We start from the raw sequence: 20,472 nt of genomic DNA on the forward strand, positions 1-20,472 counted from the left end.
AGCTGTGCAAGGTTAAGACAGTGCATTGGCTCGCATGTTGAGTTCCAAAATCATATCTGTCCCTTTAAATCGGCATTGCACACTGATCTAACGCATATTCTCCCTACTTTTTATGCTACCAGCGTTTGTTATCTGCGCGTGCGCGCGAACACCTTTACCAAGCTGGTGTCCGTGTGCATTGGGCTATGTGGTCCAATTAAAGCCCAATGTCTCTATTTATAAAGCCTAGGAACCATGTTTTTTTTTAAAACAGCCTTATTGAATTGTCCTGCTACCTTCAAAGATTTGCGTATGTGAACCCCCTATAAAATTTCACCAGTTTATACTGCCTCTATTCATTCTTCCTTCCAAAATGCATCACTTCACACTTCTCTACATTAAATTTCACCTATCATGTGTTTGTCTATCTCACCTGTCTGTCTATATCCTCCTCACTGTTTACTACATTTCCAAGTTTTGTGTCATCTACAAACTTTGAAATTATGCCCCTATACCCATATCCAGGTCATTAATATGTATCAAAGAGCTGTGGTCTGAACACCAAACCCTGGGGGACATCACTGTATACTTCCATCCAATCTGAAATACAACCGTTCACTACTACTCTCCAATATATCTCAGCCAATTTCATATCCACGCTGCCTATGCCCCTTTAATCCCATAGGCCCTAATTTTGCTAACAAGTCTATTATGTGGCGCTTTATCAAATCTCATGACATCAAGTAAATAATTAAAATTTAATAACAGAAGCAGTAAACCATCACATTCAAGGAATATTTCTGAGCTCTGGCAGCAGTACTGAGCAATAGCATCAAGTTAAAAAGGAGAATTGCTCTGAAAGGTGGCATTGAGGATAAATCTCTGAAGGAAATTTTAAAAATTGGTGGACATGTGGCTAACAGCCTGAGTACATTTCACTTTATTGAGGCAGCTTATACTCAGGAAATGGGTGCAAGTGTGATAACCAAAGGTTGTATCAGGAAACATGCATCAACAGGAAAATAAAAGATTGGAACCAAGGGATCAGGAGTGCAGATATATACATAGATTTTTCAAAAGGTGGAAGTGCAGTTAGAAAATTACATAAAAATGAGATTCTGGGTTTACGTCAGGGCATTGAATCATAGAAAATTTACAGCACAGGAGGCCATTCAGCCAATCGTATCCGCACCGGCCGAAAATGAGCCACCCAGCCTAATCCCACTTTCCAGCACTTGGCCTGTAGGCTTGTAGGTTATGGCACTTCAAGTGCACATCCAGGTACTACTTAAATGAGTTGAGGGTTTCTGCCTCTACCACCCTTTCAGACAGTGAGCTCCAGGCCCCCACCACCCTCTGGGTGAAAAAACTTCTTAGCTCCCCTCTAATCCTTCTACCAATCACTTTAAATCTATGCACCCTGGTTATTGACCTCTCTGCTAAGGAAAATAAGTCCTTCATATTCACTCTATCTAGGCCCCTTATAATTTTGTATTCTTCAATTAAATCACCCCTCAGCCTCCTCTGTTCCAAAGAGAACAACCACAGCCTATCCAATCTTTCCTCAGCTAAAATTCTCCAGTCCTGGCAACATCCTCGTAAATCTCCTCTGTACCCTCTCTGGTGCAATTACATCCTTCCTGTAATGTGGTGACCAGAACTGTACACAGTACTCAAGCTGGGTCTAACCAGTGTTTTTTTTACATTTCCAGTATAACCTCCCTGCTCTTATATTCTATGCCTCGGCCAATAAAGGAAAGCATTCCATATGCCCTTTTTAACCACCTTATTTACCTGTCCTGCTACCTTCAGGGATGTGTGGATATGCACTCCAAGGTCCCTCACTTCTTTACCTTTCAGCATCCTCTCATTTATTGTGTACTCCCTTGCCTTGTTTGCCTTCCCCAAACACATTACCTCACACTTCTCCCGATTGAATTCCATTTGCCACTTTTCTGCCAACCTGACCAGTCCATTGATATCTTCCTGCAGCCTACAACTTTCCTCCTCACTATCTACCACACGGCCAATTTTTGTATCTCTGCAAACTTCTTAATCATGCCCCCTACATTTATGCCCAAGTCATTAATATATGTCACAAAAAGCAAGGAACCTAGTACTGAGCCCTGAGGAACCCCACTGGAAACAGCCTTCCAGTCACAAAAACACCCATCAACCATTACCCTTTGTTTCCTGCCACTGAACCAATTTTGGATCCAACTTGCCACTTTCCCTTGGATCCCATGGGCTTGTACTTTTTTGACCAGTCTACCATGCGGGACCTTGTCAAAAGCTTTGCTAAAATCCATATAGACTACATCAAATGCACTACCTTCAACAACCCTCCTTGTTACCTCCTCAAAAAATTCAATCAAGTTAGTCAGACATGACCTTCCCTTAACAAATCTATGCTGATTGTCCTTGATTACTCCGTGCTTTTCTAAGTGACAGTTTATCCTGTCCCTCAGAATTGATTCCAATAATTTGCCCACCACTGAGGTTAGACTGAAAGACCAATAATGACTCGGTCTATCCCTCGCTCCCTTTTTAAACAACAGTCCTCCAATCGTTAGCACTGTGCCTGTATCCAGTGAGGATTGGAAAATTATGGTCAGAGCCTCTGTTATTTCCTCCCTTCTTTTAACAGCCTGGGATACATTTCATCTGGCCCTAGTGATTTATCTACTTTCAAGGATGCTAATCCCCATAGTACTTCCTCTCTCCCTAAGTTTATGCCATCCAATGTTTCACACTCCTCCTCAACTACAATGTCTGCATCGTCCCTCTCTTTTGTGAAGACAGTCGCAAAGTATTTATTAAGAACCATACCAACATCTTCTGCCTCCACACAAAAGCAAGGAAGTAATGTTATTCCACAGCAGTTCTGCACACCCCATTATAGGAAGGCATTAGAACCAATAGATGTACAGCAAAGATTCACTGGAAATATAAAGATTACAGTTATGAAAAAGGGCATGAATATTTTCCAGTGGAACACAAGATTAAGGAGTATCCAATCAAGGTTTTCCAAATTATAAAAAGGATAAAGATTGTTTTCACTTAGTTGAAAAATCAATAACCAGGGGCATTAACTAATTATTACCACTAGAACATGGAATACATTACAAGGTTACAGAAAGAGACCATTTAAAAAGGGAATTTGATAATGATACAAAAATATAAAAGTATATAGGGAAAGGTAGGACATTAGATTAGATAGCTGCAATTAAGGAACTAGCACTGGCATAATGGGCTTTCTCTGTGCTGTAATTTCTATGATCATCCATTGTGTTACTGAGCTGTACAGAGTAAGGTCCCTTGCTTGTCTGGTTAGTGCCTTTGCTGCCAACTGACTAAAATTAACCTCAGCTAGGGAAGAGTGGATCATCCAGGGACCTTGCACCTGATCACTATCCAGTGACCTCTGCTTGAAGTGCACATATACACAATAACTTGCATTTATATAGCACCTTTAATGTAGAAAATCTCCCAAGGAATGAAGTGAGAACAGGATCAGGCTGTAGAGGAATAGAATTTACAAGCAGAGAAGCTATGTTAAACTTATATAGAACCTTGGTTAGACCACACTTAAGAGTACTGTGCAGTTCTGGTCACCCTATTACAAAAAGGATATAGAGGCACTGAAGAAGATGCAATAAAAGATTTACAAGGGTGATAACAGAACTGAAAGGTATTCGTTATCAGGAAAGACTGAACCAACTGGAGCACTTTTCTCTAAAAGAAAAAGCTGACCTAATAGAGGTCTTTAAAATTATGAAGGGTTTTGTAGGGTAGACAGATGTTTCCATTTGTGAAGATTGTTCAAAACTAGGGGTCATAAAAAAAAGGATCACTAGTAAATCCAGTAAGTAATTCAGGAGAAACCTCTTTACTTGGAGAGTGGTTAGAATGTGGAACTTGCTATTCGCCTCAACTAGTCCATGGGGTAGCATAAATGCATTTAAAGGGACAGTAGATAAGTACTAGGGAAGAAAGGAATAGAAGGATATGCTGATAGTGTTAGAGCAAGAGGGCTTGTGTGGAGCATAAACACTGGCATAGATCAGTTGGGCCAAAAGGCTCAATTCTGTGCTGTAAATGCTATGTAATGCTGCATGATGTCCTACATAATTTACCAACACCCAATGTTTATTGTTAAAATGAAGAATGGTCATTTTGATAACCAAGAGTGATTGGACACAACAGTACTAACTGAACTCGAGTTCCTGATAAGGTTTGCTGTTGTAGTCAGGTGCAGAGGCCAAGCATTTTACTCTCTCTAATTGTTCCTTGGTTGTTGCTTAGCATAGAGATATAGTACGAAAGAAATAGAACCACCTCAAAACAGGTAGTGTCACACTTTCTTTTTAAATAAGGATTGGTTGAATTTTAAAAGCTTCATATCTACAACAGTAACTGGAGGAAACAGGTGAGTGACAACCATCTTCACAAAAGAGGCAGGGCAGAGAACTGCTTTTTGTCATCTTGTTGATGTGGACAGAGGTCTAGAAGGGACCTCATGTAGAAAGGACTTGTTTCAAGAGTATAAGAACACAGCCCAACATCCTTTGTAAACTCATGAAAAATACTACATACCTTAAAGTAACACTTTGAAAAAGATACATTAAAAGGAAACAAAAACTATTCCTCCCTCCCATCTACAACGTGCATAAGCAGAATTTCAGAGCAATTATCAATTTAACACGTTAAAAAACATACCTAGTCTCTATTCAGAGCTTTCTCATGACAGCACAAGACCATCGTGGTGGAGGGGGAAAGAGAGAAAGAATCACAGATCGATCCAGCCTCACTACTCCAAGTATACAATGGAAACAGAGGATTATAAAGTGACAAATATAATTGCTACATGAACACTAAACGGAATATGTTGAAAACAAGACAATTGTCAGGGAGACCAATTAAATTTTATTTTTGGTTTTGAAATTTGCCAATTCGTAGGAATGGTACAAGAGGAACTGTTAACAAATGTTGCAGCAAAATATCTTTACTTCAAGGACATCAGCATTTCTTCTGGAAAATACCCCCAGTTTTACATGCCAACATACTTCTTACAAATCTAAAGCATCATTCCTCATTTAACCAGGAGGCAATGCTGTGTTTTTAAAAAGTCAGTCATTGGTAAATAATTGATGACTTGCATAGAGATAAAAGAAAATGTACTACCAGCTCTATTCCAGCTTTTAAGTTTACATGGTAGACCATTAGGCAGAATTACCATTTCCAGTGTTATTACAGAACTTGACTAGAGTAGTGTCAATAGTAATATAAACCACTTTCCAGTGCACAACCCATTCTTTCAAATATCGGTAACAGTACTCAAAAGCTGAAGAGAACATATTCAAAATGGTATTGAGTAGCCCACACAATGTTAGACCCAAAATGAAGACACAGGATCAATTATTTCCAGCATGAGAAGTGCTAATATCTCCATACTTTGTTTTTACCTGAGCTATTAGAACTAGCATTCTAGTTGTGTCACAGCACTTTAATGGGCAAAGTGGCTGTAGGGAGAGAATTTTAGGAAATGTTTTAGAAGCAACTGCACTTCAGATAGTTACCATGTTCAGCAGATACTGCCAACAGCTTTTTCAAAATGTGGCAATTCACAGCTGGATGGACTAGTGCCCAATGTAAACACCAATTAATCATGTAATTGCTTATGTCACATTGTGTTATAGACTCAGACCATGAAGATATAAAGATTTTAGGGATAGGAGTTTGAAACTGTTCTGTAAACAGTTCAGTTTGGATGTGCAATGCTAAAGAAATAAAACTACTGTAAACAGGTAATGTCACCCTTTATGTTCTAAATAAAGATTGGAATGTCATTACTCATCTGAGAAGTAGATAATATGGGTTTTAAAATTAGTTGAAGAATGTAATTATAGAAGCCGGAAAGGTTCATTGGTCCTATGCACATCTTGGTACATTACAGGGTCACTTAGTGAGGACTGAAGTATCCAATAACCACTGCTCTCCTAGAAATCCAGGAAAATACCTACAAGAGAACTGCTACATATTGGCCACAGTACAACTATTACAAATCAGGACTACAAAGTCTAGTGGATTTTGTTCCCACTTTTAAAAGTGCAACTGTAGGAAATTGAGGAGTTGACAAATGTCAGGAGGTACAACTCATTGTGTAAAAAGTGAATAGCAACAGGAACAATGATTTGGGCAAATTGGTGAGGGGAATTTTCAAAGTATTAGAAAAGGTTTATCAGCAGTATTCCATAGAGATCAACAGATTTTATAGACCCTACAAAACTTGCAGGTCAATTGAGTTATTTTACATATCAACAGACCAAACTGGAAAACTTTGCTGTCTCTGGTCAGAGCTTTAGTTAAATTTGGTGACAGAATTTAAAATTCACATTATATATTTAACAACCATTAAGATGAAAGTGCATCTTGTTGATGGTGATATTCTTCGGTAGTGCAGATAAAAGCAGTGCTTGAATCATTCTGCCTTTTGTCCATAGATTTTTTTTCTGTCAAAACACGTTGCAGGTTGTCAAACATCTTTACAAGGGGGTATATAACTCTACAGTCAATGTTTCTTGCATTTGCAGAGGATATATGACTTTGAATGTTCAAGCTTTTAACTTGAGTTTTCCCCTTTTATATATAAAATATAAAATTTAACTCTGCCCACCAACTGGTACAGGGCAACAAATTCTCATATGAAACTATAATTCCTTTCTTTGAAATTGAGTATATGAAAATATACAAATAATTACATGGTTTACATTAATATACACAATCCCACTTCATTACTAGCACCACTTGTATATAATGGTTATCCCAAAAGCACAATGAGAAATTTACAATAGTCTAAAATGCAGGACCTTCTGCTGCAACAAGTTGAATCTTGAATGAAACATTCTTAATTACCTCAATGTTTAAGCTAACCTGAACTGTTCTTGAATTATACATTAACTTTTAATAAAGTCTTTAAGTGGACAGTCATTATTTCCTTACTCTCATCAGGATATTCAGCATGTGCTCCTACCCAGTGACTGGGTGGTTTAGGTAGAACACTGGGAGATGGTGGCTCACTAAACTTTGGCCCAGCATAGTTCTGATCTCCTTGAAGGCCCAGTACAGACTTCAGACCAACCTTCCGTAATTTTAGATTTTTGCAGTGGTTTCCAGAAATAATCGGCTTTTCCCCCTCCTTTTTGAGGATGTTGCAGCGTTCAAGAGAGGGAGCATTCTGGTTATGGTTTTTTTCATTTCTTTTAATTGAAGTTTTTTTCAACGGTAGGTTGCGCTTGTTTCGTTTCTTGGTGGTATTTAAGGGTTGGCAGTACTCTTCTGTTTTATTTACACTATACATGAATTGCGTGTGTTGAATGATGACTTGATCAGATCTTCCCATGTTTGATTTTATCACCTAAGAAACAAAAAAAAACATAAATGCAATGGGCTGCAATGCACACTGTAGCTCAACTTGACCCACAAATTGGATAAAGTTTCAGCAAGGACATGAATTGAAGTATAAGATATTACAGTATGTACAAAAATGCAAGATCTTCACAACATTGAAAGCAGCTATTCTACTCTCACTATTGCATGCCCCAGAGATTCCCCTCTGATATTCTCCCATTCAAAGCTGGCCAGTTCTGCATGTAGACTGAAGATCAGCACCAAGTCTCACCCCCTTTTGGCAGAAATAAGCTCCCATTGCTTTAGGCTCTCCCAACCCATCCAGTGACTGAATGTGAGACACCCTGCATTGCTTTCAGTCATTGGATAGCCTGTTCGCATGTCAAAAGTCCCTTCAAACAGAAAGCACATGCCTGCTTCAATTACTTTTTTTTCTAGGCAATGCAACCGTCTCATTGTAAAAGGGAAGAGGCTGTGTCACCTGGGTTAACTGCAGCTCTGGAGCCACTGATTTCAAAACCCTAGTTGGCAAGGAATTGAGAGGATAGAGAGAGAAACTTTTTCCACTGGTGGGGGAGTCTAGGATAAGGGGGCATAACTTTAAAAAAAATTAGAGCCAGGCCATTCAGGAGAGAAGTTAGGAAACGCTTCACGGAAAAGGGGCGGCAGAAGTGTGGAAATCTCTCCCACAAAAAGCAGTAGCTGCTAGCTCAATTAATAAGTTTAAATCCGAGCTGGACAGACTTTTGCTGCTAGCCAAGGGCATTAAGGGGCATGGAGCCAAGGCGGGTGAATGAAATTAGGGATACGGATCAGCCATGATCTGATAGAATGGCATGATGTGGAGATGCCATCATTTTCCACACCATTCACCTGAGGAAGGAGGAAGCCTCCGAAAGCTTGTGGGATTAAAAATAAATTTGTTGGACTATAACTTGGTGTTGTAAAATTGTTTACAATTGATAGAATGGCGAAAGAGGCTCGATGGGCTGAATGGCATCCGCCCCCAAGCGGAGCGTCTCACCTCACCGCACCGCTCGGGCCCAACGGCTTCACAACAGGCGCATCATTTGAATCTTCTCCACTGGTTCTCCCCCCGGGAGGGGGGGTGGAAGGGATCAGGTTCCAACTTTTACCCCAAATCAGACTATAACCGAGGGCGGGGGGGGGGGGGGGGGGGGGGAGAGGAGGAGTTCACAAACAGACGCGAGCCGCAGAACGGGGGGCGGCGAGGATTCAAAATTCAAAAAAACATTTAACGGAAAACTATCCCTCGGCCCTTCCCCGTCAGTCAGTCAGTCAGAGACACCGACTCTCGGTATCCGATACCAGGGCGACCGCTGTACCCGAGGGTTGCAACCCAAACCCCCCCCTTCCCTCCCTCCCCTCCCCTCCCCACCGTGTCACGGGGGCCGCTTACCTTCCCCTCCGTCTTGCGCTCATCTACGGGTGCGGTTGAACAGGTAGCGGCGGCGGATGATGATGATGGTGATGGTGGTGGTGTTTGCTCCCCCGTCGACGTGCCTCCAGCCCCGCTCTGGGAGCCCGGCTGCTGCTGCGCCCTCGAGTGCGGATGCCTCTGCAGCAGCGTGGCGGACGTAGAGGAGCGGACCTTCCAGCCCCGGCTCACCGCCGCCTTGGCCTGATGATGATGCTGCTGCTGCTGGTGGTGGTGGTGGCGGTGGTTGCCGGTGACTCTCTTGGCGCTGCTGCAGGCGCTGACGGGGAGAGGGCCGGGCGGCGGATGGGGCAGAGGTAAGGGGTGCATCGCGACCTTCCCACACCTCCTCCGCTTTCGACTTCTGGCTAAAATCCCAAGGTGAGCATCGGAGGCGCGACGGCCAGCGGTCACCATGCAACGAAATAACAGGTGGTGGTGGTGGTGGTGGTGGGCGGGCGGCTGGAGGCTGGAAGTCTTCTGCCAACAGAACTCGTCGCCTCTCTCCTTCGGTTAAAAAAGTTTCAAAGCCCGGGAGCGGAGAGGCTGAAAATGGCGGCGGCGGCGGCCGGGCTGAAGCGACTTCCTGCGATTGTGCGCTCACTCCTCGCTCCCGCACCCAAACTATCACCGGCTTTAGGTGCCTTTTACTTTGTTAACGTGTCGAGGACAACGGAGGGAGCCGACTACCTCCTAGTCACGAATGTGACGGACGAACACCCCGTCAGCCGACTCTCTCCTTCTCACTTATCGCCCGACAACAGGGGGAGGGGGAGGAGGGAGGAGGAAGAGGCGGCGCCGGGCGGCCGCGAAAAAAAAAATCGACGTAACTCACGCTCCACTCATCGGCACCGACCAATAGCAGCGGGCCGTGGCCGCACCACGTGATCTCCGCCCCGCCCCCTAGCAACCGTGATGTAATCATGATGTGGAGATGCCGGTGATGGACTGGGGTTGACAATTGTAAACAATTTTACAACACCAAGTTATAGTCCAGCAATTTTATTTTAAATTCACAAGCTTTCGGAGATTTTCTCCTTCCTCAGCAAATGGAAGCTGAGGCCACAATGAACGATCGCTGTGCCTGATTTATTTAATTTGGTGCTCTCACGCAACGTGGTGTGATCTGTAAAAGCATCCTGTATATTTGTTTATGGACGCCTCCTGTTGATCTTGAAACATTTGCCTGAGGAAGGAGAAAATCTCCGAAAGCTTGTGAATTTAAAATAAAATTGCTGGACTATAACTTGGTGATGTAATCAGTACGAGTGAAGGGTTGGTGGTGGTGGTGGTGGGGGGGAAGCGGAATGGAAGCTGAGGCCACAATGAACGATCGCTGTGCCTGATTTATTTAATTTGGTGCTCTCACGCAACGTGGTGTGATCTGTAAAAGCATCCTGTATATTTGTTTATGGACGCCTCCTGTTGTCGGGTTGACGGTTGGGAATTTGGGAGCGCAGGCGTCAAGGGGGGTCGGTCACGTGACGGGACTTTCCGACGACGCGAGCGGTGACGTCAGTTGGGCAAACTTCCTGAAAACTCTGGGTCAGGTCACATCGAAACTTGGATTCGGACCGGGTGACGACTTGTGTTTCCACAGCTTTTTGTTGCAATAATTTCCGCCTCCATCAGCTTGGAATTTCCCAGAATAGTCGGGAATGCACGGCTTGTTGATATGCATTCCCCCCCCCCCCCCGAAAAACGAAAACTCAGTGAAGTGTTCAATGATTGCATTTATTTTATGCACCCTTTCCTCAAATACAAGTATCGGAAAACAAAGTAACCAACATTTTAAGACAGAAACAAGATTTACTCCAATTTTCATCAGTATCTAAAATTGCCACTTGTTTTTTTTACATTCGGTAAGCCGGTGATTTTTTTTGTACAGAACATGCTCGGTTCAATTTCAGTCTGTGTTGGTCTTTGACAGGGTGATATTAGGGGCTTTAGTGACGCCTTCAGGGAGGTGGCAATGAGCTGAGGTTCCTGCTTCTGGTCAAGGCAACCCTTTATGGGAAGTGCAGAGGGGCAGAAATCGCTTTCGAAACAACGGAGAGCTCAGCAGCGCCCACCGCTGTTAGTGGCAAGTTCCAGCATTCGCACATGCGCCGTGAAACGCGGAAATCCGGCACTTGCTCCGACATGGTTTGCCAGCCATATGACAGCTTCGAATTAAAGGGCTATCGCACATTCAAATCGGAGAAATCATTGAAAAAGTGCAAACTTGCTTATCTGCCCAGCTGGCAAGTAACTAATTACGCAACAAAATAGGTATGCTTAAAAATACAGGTCTAAACTAATTTTTAACAGTGTGTAAGTTTTATTGACTGCCAAACAACTAAAAATTAACTTTTAAAAGTATGGGGTCTCTTTACTCTTTATTTTAACAGTTTTTGGTCTTTTTAAGTTAAAATTTTCTTTTTACTTTTCCCTTCTGTCCCTTTTATTTAATTCAGTTATTTCTTACCCTCTTTTTTTTCACTGTCTATAACTGTTTTTACATTGTTTTCAATGTTGTACCTTTCACTTCCTGGTTTAACACTCCAAGCCTGCGGAGACAGTTAACGCAGCTAGTTTAAAAAAATGCTGCAATCTGATTGGTCAAGGGTAGAGTGTGACCCTCTCGCTTCTCCCAGGGTCCTAGCTTCACCTGAACTGATGTTGGGCTCTTGCCCCGCTTCCTATTCGAGGACGTGCCTGAAGAAAAGTTAGCGGGTTAGTATAAATCTATGGAGCGGTGAGCACTGTTGGGTTCACCGCTCCAAGCATTTTCTGCCCCATGTGGCGGGTACAGGATTGGATTTCGCGTTGCTGATTCCCACTCTCTGTCTAGGCTCATGAAGGTGAAGATCAGCCACTTGAGTAAGTTCCTGAAGGTAATTGCATGTGTGGAGCCATACACCAACTAAAGGTCAAGACCATTTGGGTAGGGGCAGATTGGTGGGAAGAGGAGGGACAAAAAAAGGACAATCCCATACAGCATTCACCATTTCTGTTAGTGATTTCTCTCACTAGTTTCTCAATTGAAGATAGGAGCAATTGATCCTCATCCCTTAATGGACATACCATTTGGGGGCTCAAAAGGGAAACATTACAAAAACTCATCTTTAAAAGTTACATGTTATATATGTTAAGATATTTTTTATGTTTTTAGCCCATGGTTTGAACAATGTAGGAACAAGGATTCTACTGCTAACCAGAATTTAAAAATGACATCTTTCACATGGCAATTATTGAGGAAGATGGCCATTTGGCCCATTTTAATGCATCCAACTAGAAATATCTTAGTTTCCCCATTGCAAAATCGAATTGTTTCTTAAATTATTCCAGTGTTTTGGTCTACACTACTGTCTGAAAGTCTAGTCCATATGTTGATCACATTTTATGTGAAGAAGAATTTCCTGATATCAATCCTAAATTATGAGTTTGAACTGGTGTCGCCTTGTTCTACTCTTGGAAATTTAATTTAAAGTAATATTCCAAGTTTCATTTTTCCATTTCCTTAACTAGAATCATAGAATCTTACAGCACAGAAGGAGGCCATTAGGCCCGTCGTGCCTGTGCCTGCTCTTTGAAAGAGCTGTCCAATTTAGTCCCACACCCCAGCTTTTTCCCCATCACCCTGCATATTGGTCCTCTTCAAGGACATGTCCAATTGCCTTTTGAAAGTTCCTATGGAATCTGCATCCTCCACCCTTTCAGGTAGTGTGTTCTAGATCTGAACAACCCTCTGTGAAAAAAAATTAATTATCTTATACACTGTTCTAAGATAACCTCAGGTGCTTCCTTTCCAGTCTCTAGTCTTTCCTCATAACTCAGACCTTTGACACTAAGGATCAGCCTTGTGGCTCTTCCCTGCATTGCCTCCAGTGCTTGAATATCTCTCCCCTGTGTCCAGATGGTGCAATCTGATCAGTGAACTATAAAGTTTGATCACAACTTCTTCTGACTTATAGTCTACTGTTTTGGTTCTGTAGTTCAACATTCTACTGACTTTATTGATTGCTGCTCTGCATTGGTTGCCTATGCCTAATGTTGAGTCTCTTTCAACGTAATCTTTAGCTATTTCAACACCATTCATGAACTATGTGTTTTATTCTTTTCCTTCCTATGTGCAGTGCTTTAAATTTGCCTTTGTTAAATATCATTCTGCCGACATACATATTTTGTTTAACTCAGTAATTTTTGAGTTGCCTCTTCTGAATCCACAGCCCTCCTGCTTTGGTATCATCTTCAAATTTGTCCACTTTTCATTGAGATTTTAAATCAAACTCATTTATGTAAATTAGAAACAGTCGTGGTCCAAACCAAGCTCTGGGGCACTCCACTCAGTACTTCCCCTCCCTTCAAACTGGCACAACTCCTCTAATAAGTACTCATTGTTTTCCACACTTCAGCCAGTTACTTATCCATTCTGAAAGTCTATTCTTACATACAGATACACGTAATGAATAAGTGTATAACACATGTTTTCATTTTTTTCAAATAAAATTTTATTTTTAGATTAAATGATAAACTACAAAAAGAAGCATTCAGCAGTGTCAATATAAACTGATATCCAGCCCAACATGTATTGCAGCAACACAAAACATGGTACAAATGTTCAAGTTAAATGACAATTCGACTCCTGCAACCCCCCTTCCAAATAATCCAGTACCCAGTGTTGCTGTTTACGTGTCTCTTCTGTTTATTTCTCTTTCTGTTTCTTTTGCTTTCATCTCCCTTACTTTGTTCTTCTGTTTGCTTATCTGTTTTTTTCTACTCTCTCTCTTGCTCTTTTTTCATCTCTCTATTTTCTTCTGCTTTGCTCTCTTCCTTTCGGATGGGAGATGGCGAGTGCTGTAGAAGGGAAGGGTTCACCATGGACTGCAGGCTGTATCTTTCTGTGGAGGGTGTAGAATATCAGCTAATTAGATGGGGAAGGAAGCTGCAGACAGTTGCAGGCCACATTTAAGGTCCCGGAGTTGGGGGGGGGGGGGAGGGAGGGAACCAACCTGTGTTGTGAGGTTGCTTTGGGATGGTGGGGTGTAGTGTGTTAGTGGGTGACAGCTGTAGGGAAAAATCCATCCAGGCCTCAGGCCAACTAAGACTTGGAAGGGGGGCATTTGGCCAGGACTTCAGGCAAGTTTTAATTTGTGGGTCTGGGAACATAGGAATAGGAGAAGGTGATTCTGCCCCTCGAGTCTGTTCCACCATTTAATTAGATCATGGCTGATCTACCTCAACTCCATTTATCCCCATAAATTACCAAATACTCTTTTCCTGCACTCCCTTTAAAATTGTACGATTTAGTTTGTATTGCCTTTCCACATTCTTCTTCCAATGTATCACTTCGCACTTCTCTGCTTCACATTTCATTTGCCATGTGTCTGCCTATTTCACCAGTCTGTCTATGTCCTCCTGAAGTCTGTTACTATCCTCCTCACTGTTTACTACATTTCCAAGTTTTGTGCCATCTGCAAACTTTGAAATTTTGCCTCCGATATCCAAGTCCACGCCATTGATATATATCAAAAAGAACTGTGGCCCTAATATGGACCCCTGGGGAACACCAATATATTTCCCTCCAGTCTGATAAACAACCATTCACCTCTACTCTGCTTTCTGTCATTTAGCGAATTTTGAATCCACGCTGCCACTGCCCCTTAAATCCCATGGGCTTCGATTTTGCTAACAAGTCTATTATGCGGCACTTTATCGAATGCCTTTTGAAAGTCCATATAAACAACATCAACTGCACTACCTTCATCAACCCTCTCCGTTATTTCATCGCAGAATTCAATCAAGTTTGACAGACATGATTTGCCTTTAACAAATCCATGTTGGCTGTCATTTATTAACCCGTTTACAATTTTAAGTCCTGGTATCATTCTGGTGAATCTGCACTGTACCCTTCCATATCTTTACATCTTTCCTGAGGTTCAGTGCTCAAAACTGAACGCAGTACTCCAGATCGGGTCCGACCGACGCTCTGTATAACTGAGGCACCACTTCCTCACTTTTGAATTACAACTCCCTTAAGATAACGGCCAACATTCCATTATCCCTTTTGATTACTTTTTGTACCTATAAAATCTGGCCAGGATGCAGGGTGGCACGGAATGTAACATGAAGGATATAGATCTCTAACTTGCTCTATGTCTGTTTCCCAAGTGCCACACCCCATCTCGTCCCCTAACCCTTCCTTCACCCAGTTGCTCCTATTGGCTCCACTTCTCTTTCTCACCACCCTTCACCATCTGTATCTTCCCAACTCCTTGCTTCACTATCACCACCTCTCATCCTCCCTTCCCTCCTGCCTGGTTCCCTCCTGCTTCCTCCCACTCCATCACCTTCCCCATCATTCACCTCACCTACCACCTTTCCCTTTCCTATCGCTTCCTCTTCAATGTCATTAGAGTATTTCAGTTTGTGTATTTTTGAAAATCATGAAGTTGAGTAGCTTTTTGAGTAAACTTTTAAATAAAAGTTACCAACCATTTTGACGTCAGAAAGCATGAACAGTTCTGATAAAGGGTTCACACCTGTAATGTTAACTTGTCTGTTTTCTCCACAGATGCGGCCTGACCTGTTTCCGGAATTTTCTGTTTTTTTACAGATTTCCAGCATCGGCAATTTTTTGCACAGATTGCTAACTGAATTTTGCTAATTACAATTGAAAATATATTTTTTTAAAGCAGTCATGTAACTATTTACAATTCCAGAGAGGCAGAGGAATAGGCACAGAAAGTGGAATCTGTATATTTATCTATGGAGCTATAGCATTCATTTATTGAAAAAAAACAGCATTTACTTATTTTCCAGGACCAAATCACAAAACACGTTTTCAGAGTTCTCGTAGAAACTTAGAAATCAGTGCTGTCAGACCAGTGCCCTCTCCTACTTCACTCCAACTACTGACAAACTCAGGAATCTACCAGTTAGCCAACCCCCACATTCCACATCCCAATTCTGCCAAATCCCAAGCTCCTGCTCCGTTGTGCCAGTGAACTTTCAAAACTCAGCCTCCCATCCCAGTGCTTTCAAACTTCAGGACCTCTATCTCAGTTCCAGCAATTTCCAGGATCATCATTTGAAATTTAAGGTGTTGGGGACTGAGAGTCAACGTAGGTCAGCAAAGACGAGGTGATGGATGAGTGGGATGATGCGGGATTGGATACGGGGAACAGAGTTTTAAATGAGCTGGTTTATGGAGGGTAGAGTTTGGGAGGCTGGCTACGGTAGTATTGGAATAGTTAAGCATGGATGAGGGTTTCAGCAGCAGAAGGGTTGAGGTAGGGGCAAAGGCCGGCGATGTTACAGAGGTGAAGGTAGGCTGTCTTTGTGACGGAGAGAATACGGGGTTGGAAGCTCAGCTGGGGGTCAAATAGGACGCTGAAGTTGCAAATAGTCAGCTTCAACCTGAGACAGTGGCCGTGGTGCGGAGATTGGTGGCAAGGGTATGGAGTTTGTGATGGGGGCTGAAGACGATGGTTTTGGTCTTAACAATATTTAACTGGAGGAAAATTCAGCTTGTTGAGAACTGGATGTCTGTTAAGCAGGCTGACAAGACAAAGGCAGTGGAGTGGTAGAAGGAGGTGCCGTCATCTTACATGTGGAACCTGACGCCATGTCTTCAGATGCCGAAGCGGCAGTATGTAGATGGGAAAGAGGAGGGGCCAAGTATAGATCCTTGGGGTCTCCCGAGGTAACGTTGCGGGGGCAGGAAAATCATTGCTGGAGATGCTATTCAAGAAAGGAGGGAGAGCGAATATAGGGAACTATATTCAGTTAGCCTCACATCAGTAGTAGGGAAAATGATAGAATCTATACTAAGGACGTAGTAACAGGGCACTTAGAAAATCATAATATGATTAGGCAGAATCAACATGGTTTTATGAAAGGGAAATCGTATTTGACAAATCTATTGAGACATTTTTGAGAGTGTAATTAGCAGGGTAGATAAAGGGGAACCAGTGGATGTAGAATATTTGGATTTTCATTTAGGACTGAGATGAAGAAAAATTTCTTCACTCAGAGGGTTGTCAATCTTTGGAATTTTCTACCCCAGAGGGCTGTGGATGCTCAGTCGTTAAGTATATTCAAGACTGAGATTGATAGATGTTTTGACACTAAGGGAATCAAGTGATATGGGGATAGAGCAGGAAAGTGGAGTTGTGGTCGAAGATCATCCATGATCTTATTGAATGGCGGAACAGGCTTGAGGGGCCGTATGGCCTACACCTGCTCCTATTTCTTATGTTCTTACAGCACAGGAGGAGGACATTCGACCCATCATGCCTGTGCCGACTCTTTGAAAGAGCTATCCAATTAGTCTCATTCCCTTGCTCTTTCCCCCATAGCCCTGTAATTTTTCCCTTGAAGTATTTATCCAATTTCCTTTTGAAAGTTACTATTGAATCTGCTTCCACCACCCTTTCAGGCAGTGCATTCCAGATCATTACAACTCACTGCATAAAAAAATGTTTCCTCATGTTGCCTCTGGCTCTTTTGCCGATCACCATAAATTTGTGTCTTCTGTTACCAACCCTTCTGCCACTGGAAACAGTTTCTCCTTATTTACCCTGTCAAAACCGTTCATGATTTTGAATACCCCTTAACCTTCTCTGTTCTAAGGAGAACAATCCCAGCTTCTCCAATTTCTCCACATGACTGAAGTCCCTCATCCCTGGTACCGTTTTAGTAAATCTCTTCTGCACCCTCTCTAAGGCCTTGACATCCTTCCTAAAGTGTGGTGCCCTGAATGGAACACAATACTCCAGCTGAGGCTTAACCAATGTTTTATAAAGGTTTAGCATAACTTCCTTGCTTTTGTACTCTATGTCTCTATTAATAAAGCCCAAGATGTCATATGCTTTTTTACTGGCTGTCTCAATTTGTCCTCCACCTTCAAAGGTTTGTGTATGTACACCCCAGGACTCTCTGTTCCTGGACCCCCTTTAATATTGTACTATTTAGTTTATATTGTCTCTCCTCATTCGTCCTACCAAAATGCATCACTTCACACTTCTCTGCTTTAAATCCACCTGCCATGTGTCTGCCCCTTTCACCGGTCTGTCTATGTCCTCCTGAAGTCTGTTACTATCCTCCACATTGTTTACCACATTTCCGAGTTTCACGTCATCTGCAAACTTTGAAATTATATCCTCTATACACAAGTCCAGGTCATTAATATATGTCAATCCTGATACTGACCCTTGGGGAACACCACAGTTTACTTGCCTCCAGTCTGAAAAACAACCATTCACCACTACTCTCTGCTTTCTGTCCCCTAGCCAATTTTGTATCCACAATGCCACCGTCCCTTTAATCACATGGGTTTTAATTTCATCAAAGAACTCAATCAAGTTAGTCAAATACGGTTTTTCTTTAACAAATCTGTGCTGACTTTCATTTATTGGCTGATACTTTTCCAAGTGCCAGTTTATTTTGTCCTGGATTATTATCTCTCGAAGTTTCTCCACCACCAACGTTAGGCTGACTGGCCTGTAATTGCTGGGTTTAACCCTCTCCCCCCTTTTTTTGAACAGGGATGTAACATTCGCAGTCCTCCGGCACCGTCCCCATATCTAAGGAGGATTGGAAGATTGTGGCCAGAACCTCTGCAATTTCCACCCTTACTTCCTTTAGCAACCTAGGATGCATCCCATCTGGACTGGGTGACTTCTACTTTGAGTACTGCCAATCTTTTAAGTACCTCCTCTTTATTTTTATCCTATCCAATATTGTTACTATCTCCTCCTTTGCTGCTACAATGGCAGCATCCTCTTCTCTAGTGAAGACCCATGCGAAGCATTCATTTAGTGCCTCAGCTATGCCCTCTGCCTCCACAAGAAGATCTCCTTCTTTGACCCTAATCGGTCCGACGCTTCCTGGACAATAACATTATGATTTATCATCAATATAAGTTTTTCTTGAATAAAAACAGAAAAAGCTGGAAACACACAGCAAGTCAGGAAGCGTCTGTGGAGAGAGAAACAGAATTAAGATTTCAGGTCGATGAGTGTTTCCAGCATTTTTTGGTTTTATTTCAGATTTCCAGCATCCGCATTATCTTGCTTAAGTTTCTCTTTTAGATGCCGGGTTGCCCCAGTATAAAGAATCCCAAAATCTTACGACTTAAGTTTCTTTTTTTTTGTGTTTTAAGCCCCCCTTTTATAAGGGGGAAGGGGGTTAGGGTGTGTTCATGTGCAGTAAACCAAAAAAAAAACCCCAAAATAAGTGAGTTAAGTTTCTCTTCGATTTGATGGGACCTCACAGATTATTACACCAGTGGTACCTCCTCAGACTAGGGGAGCACTTGTTAGAGACCTTTTATTGGTCCAATGCAAATAGGCGTGAGCTGATGCGAGGAGGCGCGGGCTGATGCGAGGAGGCGCGGACTGAGGCTCGGGAACGCGCAGTGCCCGCCGGCGCAGGGAGCCCGCATTGACGCGCGTAACACGCGGTGCATTGTGCGACGGTGCACGCGCGGCGCCAGAGCGCGCACTGCTTTCTGTCTCCCGAGTACCTGCGTGCGTCTCCCGGCGATTGCGGTCCGTTAAAGAAGCTCCTCCGCCCCGCTAGACGACCTCTCCACTGGAGTCACCGACTCGCCTTTCATACACGATTTCCCCCGGCTGTTCGATATAAGGATAAAAAAAAGTGCCGCCATACTGGGTAGCGGGAGGTGGCCGGGTGGAGGCCTCAAAGCCGGGGCCTCGCCGCCTCGCCTCGCCTCTGAATAGAGGGAGGGAGAGAGGAAAGAGGAGGGGGAGCCTGGGAACAGCTGCGCGGTGGCGGCGACTGGACTTACATTTTTTTTCATGGTCGTGGACTGTGCTAAAAACTGAAAGCTTTTGGTGTGTTATTGGTGCCGGTGTAAAATATCAGCATGTCAAACAGCTCAATCCCGCCGCGATGGCTGCACTGTCCGAGGAGAGGACAACCTGTAGCAGGTAAGTTTCAGAAATTAACGAGGGTTTGTCGCGTTTGGTCAGTTACAGTGCAGAGTAATTTACAACATTGAGATCCACATCTGTGAACTTCAACTTGGTTCCTGATGTAGTTGAATTGAAATGACTGGTGATTGCAACGAATTAAAGTGATAGCAAATTTCAAAGAAAGAAGTTGAAGAGGAAAAGTTTTCCAGATGTAGACGTGATCCTAATAACATTCATTGCCTGTATTCTACTTTACAAGTGCTGCACTGTTCGGATGGAACTAATGTCAGTTCGTTCTTTTAAACTATATGCTTGTATTGCTGCCCTATTTATAACATTATTTTGTAACCGTTTAAACGTTGTTGAAATCGTTTGTTTAAGCGAATTTTTTTTATAGTAAAGATCAGTATTTCTAGTATATTTACTTCAATCTGGTTTATTCAAAACTTTGCTGAGTACTAAGCATCCTCGAACGCCTTCTAGTGCTTGTAACTGGTGTGTTCACTTTTGAACTTGGTGTGGATAGTTGCACTGTACATAAACGATTTTTCTTTACATATGTGCAAAACTATAAGCATGTGTACCATTGAAAATTTATGTAAGTAGGAATAACCACTTACCTTGTAGATACAAGGCCAAAATGTAGATCACCAAGCAGAATAATGTACTTTGCTGTTATGATAGTTCCTCGTTCATATAACTCTTGCCTGTAATAAATAAAAC

The 20,472-nt window shown here is 42.6% G+C and overlaps 2 protein-coding genes across 3 annotated transcripts in view; one reads left to right on the top strand and one right to left on the bottom strand.

Annotated features, from left to right (window-relative positions):
- Positions 1-4,882: 4,882 nt before the first annotated feature.
- On the bottom strand, positions 4,883-9,609 carry pnrc1 (proline-rich nuclear receptor coactivator 1). Its single transcript, XM_067984895.1, has 2 exons — positions 8,810-9,609; positions 4,883-7,396 (listed from the first exon to the last, which is right to left on the bottom strand). Exons 1-2 carry the CDS (start codon positions 9,242-9,244, stop codon positions 6,929-6,931), a joined length of 903 nt encoding a protein of 300 aa, XP_067840996.1. The 5' UTR covers positions 9,245-9,609; the 3' UTR covers positions 4,883-6,928.
- A 525-nt stretch (positions 9,610-10,134) lies between these two features.
- rngtt (RNA guanylyltransferase and 5'-phosphatase) overlaps positions 10,135-20,472 on the top strand; it is a 326,235-nt gene continuing 315,897 nt past the window's right edge. Inside the window, exon 1 of one of the 2 annotated variants that reach the window (XM_067984898.1) lies at positions 10,135-11,098. Coding sequence is in view for 1 of the 2 variants with exons in the window: in XM_067984896.1 (XP_067840997.1) it covers positions 19,701-19,764 (64 nt within the window). In the remaining variant the exon portion in view is untranslated. Of the gene's footprint in view, positions 11,099-18,992; positions 19,765-20,472 lie in introns of those variants that run through there. The other variant, XM_067984896.1, reaches the window with a different exon arrangement.

The sequence above is a fragment of the Heptranchias perlo genome, chromosome 5 (assembly GCF_035084215.1).
Source record: "Heptranchias perlo isolate sHepPer1 chromosome 5, sHepPer1.hap1, whole genome shotgun sequence".
Classification (NCBI taxonomy): Eukaryota; Metazoa; Chordata; class Chondrichthyes; order Hexanchiformes; family Hexanchidae; genus Heptranchias; species Heptranchias perlo.